Source organism: Miniopterus schreibersii (genome assembly GCF_964146895.1).
Source record: "Miniopterus schreibersii genome assembly, chromosome: 12".
Lineage (NCBI taxonomy): Eukaryota > Metazoa > Chordata > Mammalia > Chiroptera > Miniopteridae > Miniopterus > Miniopterus schreibersii.
Genome location: NC_138112.1, coordinates 44,652,551 through 44,667,429, shown reverse-complemented (window position 1 = coordinate 44,667,429; position 14,879 = coordinate 44,652,551). Strand labels below are relative to the sequence as shown.

Sequence of the window (14,879 nt, the reverse complement as noted above, 5' to 3'; positions counted from 1 at the left end):
ACATCACCTAAATGTTCAATAAAAGAACAGTTAGGTAAGCGGGTAAGAGCAAGCTGAGGTAATAAATTGTGACCATGGAAACAAAATCCAATGCAAAAATGTGTTCACATGTGATATAGAAACTCTGCATATGGATGAATGTACAAAGAAATGAAAGTAGTTGCCAAGTGTTAGAATGGTGGTCTTTCATGTGATTGAATTTAATAATGAATACTTTTTTAAATTAAGTGACCCAATGAGAAAAGTGGCTGAATTTCACTGTAAAATTACCTTCGATTCTGTAGAGTATATTTCCCAGTGGCCGTGTTTATATTTGAGGCAGTGTTCCCAAATGCAAAAAATAATTGGCTCCTGGAAAAAATGTTCTTTTTGTCAATATTTATTTGTTAAATTGTGTTAAACCTATATAAAAAAATGGAGGGAGTTATGCATTTTACATTGTCAAGGGAGATTACAGAGTCTCTCAGGAGTGGAAGCATTTGTCAAAAACCCAGGAGCTGTGTTCAGAACAAGAGAGTAAAGAGACTCGGCATGTGTTAGGCAACTCCCAATCCCCTGGCAAAGACTGGGCATGTCTCCAACCCCTGGGACATCCCTATGCAGTAACACTGCCCATTCTCCATGTTCCTGTAAAGAACACGTGCTCCTGGACCGCTGCTGGGCACTGCAGACTCACAGTGCTGAGGATAGGCCTTGGGGTGGGGTGGGGTTTTGGGGAACTTGTACTTCTAATACCCCAGGGCCCTGGAACTCTGTTCACACTCAGAGAACCCAGACCTTCTTTTTCTCACTTCTAAGTTAGGATACTGCAGGATAGGTCTTTGTACTGTGGGGCAAAGCTGTTCAGAATTTGGTACGTGTTGAAGCGATGGCAGTACAGCAGGGCTTTATTAAAAGATGCTTTGTGTATAAGACATTTAATTTTACTGCAGAGGAGAGAAGACTGCCTCATGACATCCCCCAGAGGAAGGCAAAAATGAATCAGGAGATCTGAGCTTTGATTTTGGTTCTGACACTCTCTGACCATGAGATCTGAGCCCTTGACGTCTTTGTGCTTCAGGTATTTTCCACTTATAAAGTAAAACTTGCATGATCCAGCCTTAAAATGGATTTCTAAAAAGTACTTGATTGGGAGTGTTCACAAGGATTTCACTATTTCCAGATGGCCACCAGGGATTTATGGCATTACACTAGAGAGGGAATAACAAGTCATTTAGGCCACCTTCCTTAGCTGGCCACACCTAGCCCCTCCAAGAGAAAGGGGTGTGTTGGATGCAGAAAGTGCTCTGTTTTCCGAGAGAGGGAACTCCAAAGTCAGGATTTGGTACAAACCATTTTGTGTAGTGTTTGAGAAGAGCCACGGGCAGACGTGGTCCACCATAAGAGACGGCTGAAGGCATAAGGATGTTGCCCAGTCCTCCACCTCCATGTAGAGTCCAATGTCAATTCTCAAGGGCAAGTTATCCAAAGAGAACAGAAGGACAGACACCCTTGGTGGCGATCTTAATTTATTGCAGAGGTTCTCAAAGTGTGGTTTACTTTGAGAGAGTGCTACAGAGAGCCCCCAGGACTCTGAGGCCTTTTCAGGGGGACCGTGAGGTGAAAACTATTCTCATAATAATACTAAGACATGACTTGCCTTTTGCAATGTGTTGACCTTAACACGGACGGTGCAAAAACAAGGTGAATAAAACTATTGGAACTTAGTGCAGATCAAGGCAGTGGCCTTGAACTGTGTCACAGTCAGTGTATTCATCACTGCCAGGAACTTACAGTAAACAACAAAGAAGTCAGTTTCACTTGAGAATGTCCTTGATGAAACCATATAAATTATTAATTGTATTAAGTCTCTGTACCTTTGAGTACACATCTTTTTATTATACTGTGTGACTGATTGGGAAATATGCATAAAGCACTTCAACTATGCACTAAAGTACCATGATTGTCTTGCATAAAAGCACTTGTGCGATTGTTTGACGTGCAAGCTGGACTGATAAATTATGGTTATTCAGACTTGAGTATCTGGCAGACATTTTCTCAAAAATGAAGTGAGCCTGTCACTTCAGGGAACACACCTGACAGCGTTTGCTGCCAATGAAAAAATTCGAGCTTTCAAGCAAAACTTAGAATTTTAGAAAACTTGTGTCTGTCACTATGAATTTTATAGGTTTCCAATACTTAAACCCTTTTCTGATGAGACTGGAAGGGATATAATGAATGTGATTTTGGATGTTGTATAATGAAACGTCTCCACATTTGGATCATCTGCATAGCTCAGCAAACCAATATTTTCCAAATGACCAACGTTTGATGTTAAAAATCATTCATTTGTAAAAGATCCATTCAGAGTGCAAAGGGAAGCAATGCATCTCAATGTAACAGAATACAAGTTTCATTAATATGGTTTAATATTCTATGTTGTAATTATCTTTAAGAAAGTAGAGCAGTCCCCCCCCCTCGTCTGAGGCTTTGCTTTCCATGGTTTCAGTTTCCTGAGGTCAGTCACACTCTGAAACTATGAAATGAAAAATTCCAGAAATAAACAATTCCTGTTTTAAATTGCACACCACTGAGAGTAGTGCAATGACATCTCCCGCTGTCTTGACCTGGAAGGGAATCATGCCTTTGTCCAGCGTATCCACGCTGAACACAGTACCTGCCCCTCAGTCAGCTAGTAGTTGTCTCAGTTATCAGATGGACTGTCTCAGTATCGCAGGGCTTGCGTCCATGTCGCCCTTATTTACTTCATAATGGCCACAAACCACAAGAGTAGAGATGCTGGCAATTCGGATATGCCCAAGAGAAGGTGCAAAATGCTTCCTTTAGGTGAAAAGGTGAAAGTTTTCAACTTAAGGGAAAAAAAAACAACACCAGTTGTATGCTGAGGTTGCTAAGATCTACCTTAAGAACGAATCTTCTGTCAATGAAATTGTGAAGAAGGGAAAAGAAAGTCATGCTAGTTTTGCTGTTCCACCTCAGAGTACAAAAGCTCTGTCCACAGTGCATAATGAGTGCTTAGTTAAGATGGAAAAGGCATTAAGCTTTATCAGAGGTCTGTATGTATAGGAAAAACATGGTACATATAGGGTTCGGTACTATCTGCGGTTTCAGGCATCCACTGGGGGCCTTGGAACGTATCCCCTGCAGATAAGGGGGGCTGCTGTACCATTTGTAGAGTTTTGGTGTAGTATCAAAGAAGATTATCTCTATCTGAAAAGGTTATTAAAATATTCTTCCCTTTTCCAATTACATATTTGTGTGAGATAGAATTTTCATTTGTACTTCAACCAGAAATATAAACTATGACTGGTTGAACGCAGAGGCAAACATGAGAATCCAGGTGTCTTCCATTAAGCCAGGTATTTAAAGAGATTTACAAAAATGTAAAACAATGATGCTCTTTTCACTACATTTCTTTTGTTTTGGACAATACAGTTATTTTCATAAAATATGGTAACATGTAATAAGTTTATTATTGCTAATTCATTGTACGTTACTTTTAAAAAATTAAGTAATGTTTTTAAATGTCTGCTTTGATTTTTTTATGTGGTGACTATTGAGAGACACAATCCATATACAAAAGTATCCTGGAGCTCTCAATAATTTTTAAGTGCGTAAAAGGGAACTTGCAATCAAAAAGCTTAAGAACAGCTGCTCCAAGATCCTCGCAGAGGAAGTAGTGTTTTGGATGAGCAATTAGTAAGGAGAGGGGCACTCTGCATTTATTAGTTTGCACTATTGTCAGGGAGCAGTATGGCTTAATTGGGCTTAATGGCAAGCACTGGTTATCAAGACAAAATCATTTCTGGAGAAGCAAAAAGAAAGTCATCTATGATCTAAGATTGGTAGAGATCACTTTTGATAATATCACATTTTTAGAGTCCTGATTGGACCTTCTCTGTGCCCTTCCAATTGGTTCTAGTGGCCTGAGTGTACAAATCTGCCCTTTCGCTCCAAGGAGGGTCTGGCCCACACTTCCTGTTCAGTATTGGCCATGGTGACTAGATGTGCACTAGAAATCTGCCTCCCAGGTCATAGAAGATGCCACTCTGAGCTCAACAATCAGTACACAGTACTTGGGAAGGCACCAGGCACTGAGAATAAAAAATGAGTGTGTCGTGGCTTTTGTCCTGGAGACCTTTGTCTGATGGAAGGAAGACTCCTGAAGAAATAATAACAGTATGATGTGATAAATGCTGTACATACTGACCAAATTTTTCCAACCAAAAATTAAGACACACTCTGACATCTGTCAGCGGAACCATCCTGAGGGATCTGGAACACATCTGCTATATTTATTGAGAAACTCCCAACAACTCCACAGAAATTCTGTACAGATTTGTCCCACAGACCCAGAAACAATGGTCTGTATCTTTTTTATTTTTTAATTCTGAAAAATAACAGTGTCAGAATAGAAAAGAGCAAGAAGTTCATTTGGATTACAAAAGATGAGTAACGGGCCCCTAACATTTTATTTCCTCTGGGTTGGTCGATGGGAGGCACTGGGGGAAATTTTTTCCTTCATACTTGTTCCAAGTGGTTTCCACCCCCAGGCAAAGAGCCCAAGTTTGTTCACGCAGGTCTCCCACGCCAGCTGAAGCAGATCAAGCTGAACCCCAGAGTCAGAAGAATGAACTAGTAAGAGGCCTCTAAGATCCCAAGCCTTCCTTACATGTGGGTAAAATGAAACAATAGGGCTCCTGATTTGCCAAGAAATGTTGGCGTGCCCCCTGGGTGGGCTGTTTGGGGACCACGGAGGTTCTAGTCTGAACTGGGTCTTCTTAAGTTCCAACCATGTACCCTCTGCTCCCCCTTCCTTTGGGGCTGACTCAAATCCCTCTTCTTAGTCTCTCTCTCTGTCCCACTGTTCTTTCCCAGCTGTGGCAGCTCCAAAGTGAAATGAGCATGAATCAAACAATGAACAGAAAACGAGTGCTCGATGCCACACATGGACATCCTGCCACCCACAGTTAGAGAGCATGGACGACACTAGCTCTTAAAGGCAATCCAAAGGCAAGGCAGGGCAAGGGGCCTGAAAACCCCTTTTGGAGTCTTCGGTCCACTACTTACATTTGACTGTGGGCGAATCATGACATTACCCTGATCTTCATCCACAAAAACAGGGTAGTTTTGAGAATTAAATGACACAATGTGTAAATGGCACACAGTAAGTCCACTATCCATTGTCATAATTCTCACATCTCTTCGTGTGATTATACGATGTCTATCTCTCCACTAATCTCCGAGTTTTATGAGAGCATGAGCTGCCTCCTTGTTTGTACATTACATCTCTAGAGTTTTACACAGTGCCTGGCACATGCTAGGTATTTGTTGAGACAGTTGTGTGATAAATGTGAATTGGCAGAGTCCCAATTAAGAATCTACTCCAAAATAGCAAGTGTGGGGGCTCCTGACCAGTCTCATGGATTGGTACTGGCCACCTGGAACATGGCGTCATGAAGGAGTCTAAGGTGGTGTGTGGAGTCAGTAAGGAAAGGGTGTGCTGGTAGACTACCAAAGCCTGCTATGGTTAAGGATGTTGAATATTTGTTGTCCTTGGTCTGTGGAGTCAAGAGCAGGTCCCCCTTGCCGGCTACTTTAAGCGCAAAGGCGTCTATTGTATAATTTGTGGATAGAGCCATTTGAGGAGGACTGAGGTTACCACATGTCTGACCCGAAGATAAGCAGCACGACCTCAGGAATATTTTTTAAAATCACAAATAAGAAGACACTTAGAACAATGGTATGCAAAGAACCCAGAAGCACACCATTGTCTTGATGAATTCACATGAGGGGAATGTGCATTTCATGAATCATTTGGCAAGAGCGCGCAGACCTAACATTCTTCAGCTGGTGTATCTATCCCACAACTACACAGAACTTGTAATGCACTTTCCCCAACCCATAAAGTAGCTACCCTACTCACGAGGATAATCCTTTGGGTGTGTCTTCTCAGACCAATTCCCATAAAATGTGAGTCTGTACTTGGCAGTCCCACAGGCGCAGCAGTCTAAGATTGGCTTGTCAGTCACCCCATCAAACATGGAATCTGAAACAGGAAGGAAAGGCACCAAGTTAGGAAGCCAGTGTGGGTCTTGATCTCATCCTTAATGCTTAGGGGGAAAAACAGGAGGTGCACTGATTAATAACACATAGAACCAGATCAGTACTTGGGCTATAAAGGATTTTGTAAATCTCTAAGTATGGTAACTATATTGTGCAAAACATAAATAAAGAAATAAAATAAATTAGAACTATTGCTCTAATCAAGTGAGGAGACCTGTGGGACCAAGAAGGAAGAATATTTGGGATGGAGGTTATCTTGAGAAACCAGAGATACAATTGATGCAGTTACCCATTCTGGGCCCCAGTCTCTTCCCTCACCCCTCCCACAACATGATTTTTCCACTAAATTTTAAGCGGAATATGCATGTGTGTGTGTTCTCTAAGAAATATCTCCTGGGGCAAAATTGGCAGGACCAGAAGGAGCTGCCTTGAAAGAGAACAGTGAGAACAGAAAGACAGAGACAGAGAGATAAAGGACTGCTGAAAATTAATTTTTTTAAAAAAGATATGCATATATAGTCACATCACTTCTTATCAAGCTTTCAGAGACTTTACTGGGAGGGGGAGGGAGAGGAAATATGTTCCCAAGTTCAGGTTTACTTCTGAGAACAGTGGCAGCCAGGAACAACTTAAGATTCCCTCTCTGCCCCCATTTTTAGCTGTGAATAGCTGATAAGTGGGGAAAGAGAGATTACATGAATAAATTCAGAATTTCCGATTGCCAAGCCCATATCCCTAACTTTGCATTGTTGCCTGTAGTCTCCTCTGCTTCCTGGAAGATGAAAACAATGACTACAGCTGCAACTTGCTTCAATTGCTTTATCTACAGTTTCTTTAGCTGTATTAACAAAAATGTTCTTTTTTTTTTCTCCAAGCTGGACATTTTTTCTTAAATATTATATAAGGAGCAGCGACAAAGAGTACAAAAATCTTTTGAGTGTAAAGAAGAGCATTTTACAAGTGTTCCATATGGAATTCACTGGGTTCATTTGGTTTGAATATGCAAAATCAGTGATGGGTGGAAGAAGTGCATTCTGGGATAGAGATAAAGGGACGGGTTATGGCAATAATAGCTATACTGGATAGAGTCCTTGTGTGTGCTGATTCTTTTTCATATATTGCTAGGATTGTCTTAGCAATCCTAAGAAGTAAGTACTTTAGCTAACCTCATTTTACAGATCAGAAATCCAAGGTAGATTAGGTAACCAGCCCAAGGTCGTAGGGGTAGTGAGTGGTGCAGGCAGAACTGGAGCTCAGGTCTTTTTGAGTCCACAGCCCATGCTCTTAATCTCTGCACTCTATCTGTCTAGTAAAGACCTTTTGCTGGATAGGTCTGCAGAAATACCAATGAGTGAAAAAAATTTTTTAAAGAATAGTTTACTGATTTAAAATTTTATTTTTTTTTTAAGAGAGAGAAGAAGGGAGAGGGAGAGAGAAACATCAATGTGAAAGGGAAACAGTGATCAGCTGCCTCCTGCACGCTCCCTACCAGTGATTGAGCCCACAACCTGGGCATGTGCCCTTGACCAGAATCCAACCTGAACCTCCTGGTGCACCAGCCGATGCCCAACCAACTGAGCCACACTGGCCAGGGTGAGCGAGATTTTTCCATGTGTTTCTCTTTTTGCTTTTCCAAATGAAGAATGGTACATTTAGAAAATTATTTCCCTACACAGTTCCAGGATTTCTAAACAGCCCTACAGAACAGGTCTGAAACCACCCAAAATAGAAATCACTGCGTGGCTACTCTTTGTACATTCGGAAGAGACCAGAGCATGGTCTGTGCTGAGGAGCGGGCTCCCCACTGCCTTATGCTCAAGAAACCCACGTCTGATTCCTGCGTGAGCCGCTTTGATAGTGAAGCGACAAGCCCTGTTGAATACATTCCAGGAACGGTAGGGTAGATCAGTAACTCCCAAAGATTTTTTTGCCTTTTACATTTCCATTATGACCAACTATTTGTGAAACAACTAAGTTAGTTTTGAACCAGGGATTCAGAGCTAAGAGATACATGCTGAGATACATACATAATCTCTCAAGAAACCGAAATAAGGCAAATTGGTAGCTTTACCTCATCCAAAGGGCTCTCAGGTCTGTAGGTAGTAGACTTAAGATGTACCCAGGAGTTCAAGGGAATACATCTATAATAAATCTTTTGGACTTCCAACAGAAAATAAGCTTCCACTTAAAAAATAAATTTCTAAGTTTGAAACTAGAAACAGACATACTGCTTCCTACTGAGGAAAAGCCTATTGAAAATGCACCAAGTTTTCAAAGGGCAGCGATAACAAGTGTTAACTCTCTACTCCCCCAACCCCCCTCTGTCTCCTAACTGCAGCAGGGCCTGCAGCACCCCCTGAGCTGCCCAGGAGATGGGTGGCCAGGTAGCTTCAGGCCGGCAGCACCCCCTGAGCTGCCCAGGAGATGGGTGGCCAGGTAGCTTCAGGCCGGCAGCACCCCCTGAGCTGCCCAGGAGATGGGTGGCCAGGTAGCTTCAGGCCGTGCAGCATCTCCTGAGCTGCCCTCTCTCCCCGTTTCTCCTCAGCCCACCAGCTTCCTTTCAGCTCCCATCCTTGAGTCTTCATTCCTCTTGCCTTTTTCTTTCTTTTCTCATCTCTTCCCTCCCGCAGTCTCCTCTCTTCTCTGCTTTTCCCTTTATCTTTCCCACTCCTTGTCTCTCCCCCTTAATTGCTTGTGACATGGTTAAAGTGAGCGTGTGGATGCATATGTTTATGTTTATTATGGGTCACCTTTTTGAATATTTTATGTTTCTCACTTAATTGTAAGCAGCTTAATGTTTTATGTTTCTTTGTAAGAATAATGATTGCCATTGCTTTTTATCTGTGCAGTCCTTAATTTTTCCCCTATGCATTAACAGCTTCTACTGGGAGAAAAATAATAGATACTCGTTTCTCTCTCCTTCCTTGATTGATTTGATTGGACTCACCAAAGAATGTAAAGACCTTAATGAAAGGGCTGGAGATAATTAAACAGGCATACACGTTTAAGAGAAATCCCTTTGCTCTATGCTTATAAATTAAAGACTTTCCTAACGTGATCTGCTTGCTAACTGATGAGTTTAGCAAGCAGATCTGCTATCTCCAGGGATCATCTACAACTGTACCTAAAGATCCTATCGCCCAGGTCCTATAGGACATTTCCCACCCACCACCCCGTAAAGCTGTCATTAGAAAGTGGTGTTTTTATGCAGGTGTGTGCTTAGTCTTTTTTTTTTCTTCATTCATTATTCATGTTTAAAAGATTTATTGTTGACACTATTACAGATGTCCCCCGTTTTCTGCCCTTTACCCACCTCCACCCATCCCCACCCCCCACCTCCACCCCTTCTGGCCATCACCACACCGTTGTCTGTGTCCTTGGGCTATGCATATATGTTCTTCGGTTAATCTTTTCACCTTCTTTCATCCAGTCCCCTCCCTCCACCTCCCCTCTGACCTCTGTCAGTCTGTTCCATGTATCCATGCTATAGGATCTCAGCTTCAGAAGTGTTAACAATAGAGACTTGCAATGCCATGCTCTTGACACTATATCTGCAGAATTTTAGCAAATTCATAGCTAGACAAGGATTGAGACTTTGGGAAGTGCACTTAGTTAAGGATTGCTATCAGTACATAGGAGTGTCAGTCAAGTGTCTCCTAAGAACCCTCAAATCTGGGAAATAAGGCTGTCCTCTGATAGTCAAACTAAAAAGACCATACCCCAGTGGTTGTGATTAGTCATCTGTGGGTATAAACCAAGAGCTGGCCTGTTAATGTGTGATCCAGAAAACCCACAACTCTATCCCATGGGACCTCAATGTCATCTAGTGGAGGCAGGGCAAGATGGGATTGCCCTTTAGGAACCAAGGGTCTCAATAGTTCACTGTTTGAAGAAAAGCTGAGTGAACGTGTGGACAGTTAAATACAGGAAAGGAAAGCCCAAGAGCCATGTGTGGTGATGCCCACCTGGAAGCTGACCAGGGTCCTGACCCACAGGTTCCATTCTCGGGCCCCTATGGCAGGTGTGGCCCTCATGCAGGGTATTTAACCTCCCCCCTTTTACTTTTTCCATGCTCAGCATGCACCCCCCCTTCCCCCTAAATAGGACCTAATTTCTGTTCTAGCTTATCTTTAGGGAAACCTGTGCTTTGGTATGCTTTGCTCTACCAAAGGCAATAGTTCATGCTACTGAGCAGGGAGGTAGACCCTTCGATTGAAAGGAAGTGGTTAAGGGCAATGGCTCTTAGATTCAAACCCTAACCTCTACCACTAGCTGTTTGATGCTGGGCAAGCTTTTCATCTATAAAATAGGGATGAGATAGTAGTTTTTACCATATAGGGTTGTGCAGTTTATGTGATTAAGGTATGTGAAGTGCTTAGAATAGTGCCTGACGTGTAGCAAGCACTAAAAAAATACTACCTATTTTTATATTTTTCCCCAGAAGACCTTTATCAACCTTTCTTTTTCTTAGTGGTTTATGATTTGCTAGAATTAGAGAGGATTATTTCTTCTCAAAATGCTAATGACTTGAAGTGCAAATAAAATTCTGCAAAAATGAATAGAAATGAGATAAAGATGTATAATTATAGAAGATTTTCTATTTTTATTTAGTTCTTTAGTGACTTCTAAACACATTCAGATGTTTAAGATCTTCATTTTTTACATTAGATTAATAAACAAGCTTTCAGATATGGATAACAACAATAACTAATACTTATAGATAGCATTTACTATGTGCCAAGGAGACGTGGTACTATTTTACATATATTAAGTCAGATGGTTAGGAAGGGCAGAGGCAGGCTTTAAACCCAGGTCAGATCTGAATCCAGGCCTCTGCTCTGACCTCCCCAGTCTGCTTGTTCTGCATGGGCTTCATTATTAGAATGCCTTCAATCCATGGAGAGGGTGACGATGAACTTGCAAATCTAAGGACCAGATCCCTGAATGTGGTGAAATCACAAGGTCAGTTCCCTCTTGGCAACCCCATCTCCCTCTGGTCTTCCCTAGAGAAGATTCCCCCATATTGTCCAGGTGCCACCCAAGTTTCTGCTGGTGATTACTCTGAAAAACCATTAAAACTTCTTAAAGGTACACAATTGTGCATTCCTTAATTAAGTCCTGTGAATTATTCCAAGGAACCTCTTCAGAATAATCACTGTTTCACAAAAATAAAAAGACGACACCAATATAAGGTACATTATCTCCTACCCAGGGAATCAAGCTGGGTAATTAGAGCTTAAGGCGGATCCAATTATCCACAGCACACAGCCTGATTAAAAATTGGAGCTACGTGAGGAAGCAGGACCTGGAGGAACTGAGAAAGCCCAATCATCTTAATTCCCGAGGCCAGATGTTCACACTGAATGAGCCACCTTCCATCTACTTAGCCCTCTCCCATCCCCATGTTCTTACCTTGTTCACAAAGTTTCTTGGTCAGAGAGCCCTCATCCTGAAAATAAATGATGCGTTTCTGTACGATGCTTGCCCTGTGGGGAAAGAAGACACAGTGCAGTGATGAAGAAGGCAGATTTGGGGGATGTCAGTTCCTTGCCTGGCCACCCGTGCTGTGGCTGTGTGGCTTCAGGTGAGTCCCCTCACCTCTCTGTGCCTCAGGTTCTTCATTGGAAAATTGACATTAATAATAATACCTACCTCATGGGATTGCTATGAGAACTAAATAAGAAACTATATGTTAAGAGCTTAGCACATGACCTAGGAACTACTCAATAAATATTAGTAATTGTGTTGGTGGTGGTGGTGCTAATATTAAGGGAAGAAAGTGAACTAACAGCATTTTCAATAACTTTTCTCAATGGTTCATTTTACTCTAGTTTTGTATCAAACTATGGAGACCATTTGGTGTAGATCAACCAAATTCAAGTCAGAGAAGCATGTCAAATCCTCTTCCTGAAGGAGAAAAAATGAATTTAAAAATATATTTTGATTTGTTCTGAAAATGTCATTCTATATCTTCCCTGAAAGTCTAGACAAAACTGTCTCCTACATTCGGAACAAAGACAAGTTCAGCTGTTATATTTCTCTCTTAAACATGTCAAACACAGTCTCTTAGAATCTAGAAAGAATATTTTGAGGTTGAAAAATGACTTACTTTTGGCCAGCACATATTTTCTCTTTAATTAGGATCACACAGACATGCTGCTTCTCCTTTAACCCACCCTGCTACTTACTTTTTAGCCGGTTTCACAGAAGTTGAATCCCAAAACCCAGTGTTCCAGTAATTTGAAAATCTATTACACTGGACGTTGAGACAGTGCCAGTGGATCTCCTGCCATTTCTATTGATTTTCTTCAGCAACGCTACTCAATCAAAAGGTAATTTTTACTTTGATTTACCCTATTAAACAGATAAAGGGAGCCCTTGACTCCATCCCAGCTGACCACACTGAACGAGTGATAGAGTCACACAATTTGCCCTGTGTCACATGATCTCACACCTAGGAATGGGGCCAAGCGTGCACAGATCTGCCGAGTACAGAGGCAGTTTTCTTGATGGTCTGGGCCTAGGCCAAGATGACTTTCCAAAGAAATGTCGACTCTACGCCCTGTCTTGCACAAAAGGCTAAAATTCAGACCAGTCTACATATGTCTTTTATAGTCTTTCCCCACCCAAGGGAGATGAGATGTTGAAATAAATGAATGAAATATGCTTCCTGTCTACACAAAGCTACTTTGATCATTTATCCATCCTGTTGACCATCAAGCAGAAAGTTTCTTCAGGCCAAGAGAACACTCTTGAGAACACTTACTCTCACCCCAAAGCCAGATAACAAAGCCTTTTATTAGTCAGAGTATCCCACAGTGCTTTTCACAGTGTTTCCCACCGAGAAGGGCCTCAGGGACTCCTGTGGAAGGCAAGGAGAAGCCCTAGTGGGAAGTAGTCCAGGCCCCACATTCTTGCTTCAAACAAAGGATCTATCCTCATTTCAACCAAAACAGCCTCTTCCCCCATCTGCCTTCTTGTTGTATTTACTGGTATATTTTCAACAAATAGTTGTCGGAGGCCTACTTAGTGGCCAGACACTGGCCAGGAACACTGTCACGAACAAGACAGATGGGACAACTTCCCATTCTCAAAATTTACAGTACAGTGGGAGGAAAGCATCACACAACTAAATCCCCATTTAATCATTTAACACAACTGTGATTAAGTGCTGAGTGGAGGAGTCCACAGGGCATGGGAGGGTATACACAGGGGGTCCTGACCAAACTGGGGAAAGATGACTAAGCATAGACTTGACAGAGAAGAAGCTAACCAGGCCAGAGAGAGGGAGAAGCAAGGGAGAGGGCCTCCTTTGTAAAATCCTTGAAGTGGGGAGGGCCAGGGCTCATTGGAAAGCCTACAAATGGTAAGCCAGAGAAGTGGTGTGAGATGAGCTGGAGAGCGGGCACAGCCACATCACCCAGAGCCTGCAAGGAGATGGCATTTAACTCCAAGCTTGATGAGGTATCTTTGAAGAGTGTGTCCTAAGGAGCGAGATGATCAGATTTTCTCTTTTGAAAAAGCACTTGAGCCACAGAGTAAAAACAGGTTGGTGTGTAGTTGCAGAACACAGAACTCCCACGCCAACCAAAGTTTGCCTCAATAAAATTCTCTTGCCAAAATAGTTTGAAAACTCCTGATGTACAGGATAAAATACAAGCTTACTATGGTATTTAAGGCTTTTCATCAAATTTCTCCCAAACACCCCTCTGGCTTCATTTATTGCTACTTGGTGCCATGCTCCCTGGGTTTCAGACATTGAGCAGTTTATGTCCCTTATCTGAACACCTCTTCCACTCTACCAGGCCCCTGCCTGTGCTGTTCCCTCTTCCAGAATCTCCCCAAACCTGCCTTTGCTAGTGTTTATAACAAATATTTAGAGTTTTCTTCTTCTTGCTGTAAATGTGAGAACAATGGCAAAGCCAATAACTTAAAAGCATGATCACACTTTGAAAAATTAAATCATGACCAAATTTTCCAAAAATATGATTATAAAAATTTTGGGAGGCCAGAGATAGAAAACAGGTATTTGCTATAAGATGTTTCCGTTTCTCTCATCTCTTGTTTTCTAATATCTAAGGCAACTCACTCTCTCTTTTTGTCAATAGTTGTAATTTCCGAGCCCTTACACCGTGCCTGCTTGTCCCTGTGCTATGGAGGCCCTTTATGTACATTATCTCCTATATCTATGTTTTACATATATTACAGGTCCTCAAATTCCTCACCTAAAACCCTTGGGCTAGATGTGTTTTTTAATTCAATTTTTCAGATGTTAGAAAGTTAAGATAGCAATATGCCATTAACATCCCCATAATCAAACACATCAATATTCTGCAGGAAATTTTAAGAATATTTATACTAAGAGGGTAAGTAAAACTATAAGGAGCTTCCTGTCACTTTACATCAAGTTTGGCAAACTTAAAAATGTTCTTGTTTTCAGAGGGATTGAGATGAAGGCTTGCGGTTATTTTCACCCTTATCTTGCAGGTGAGAATGACCGAGGTTAGAGTAACATGCCTAAGGCTTTGGAGTTCCTTCTGTCTACCTCCAAAGTCCATTGTTTGTCTTATGCTCAGAGTGGTTGTAAGGATTAAAGATTAGGTATAAAAAGTACAATTGCCCTGTGAGGTAAGTATTATGAAATGTAACCCTGAAAATGTATTAATTTTCTTGGATCGATTTTCTTGGATCATCTCATGGAACACACTGTGGAGCACTGAGCTTTTGGTGGGTCTGCCTGGAGCCTGGGTCAGGATCACCATGAACAGCCTGAGCAAACATGTCCATGCCTGTGCTTGGTCAGCCCTCTGTAT

At 41.8% G+C, this 14,879-nt stretch overlaps 1 protein-coding gene across 1 annotated transcript in view; it reads right to left on the bottom strand.

Moving 5' to 3' along the window:
* Positions 1-14,879, bottom strand: part of SPON1 (spondin 1) — a 229,260-nt gene that overhangs the window by 127,864 nt on the left and 86,517 nt on the right. The window contains exons 4-5 of the mRNA XM_081153650.1: positions 11,479-11,552; positions 5,927-6,049 (exon numbers count right to left, since the gene is read on the bottom strand). Of these exons, the coding sequence (XP_081009776.1) occupies positions 5,927-6,049; positions 11,479-11,552 (197 nt within the window). The remainder of the gene's footprint in view (positions 1-5,926; positions 6,050-11,478; positions 11,553-14,879) is intronic.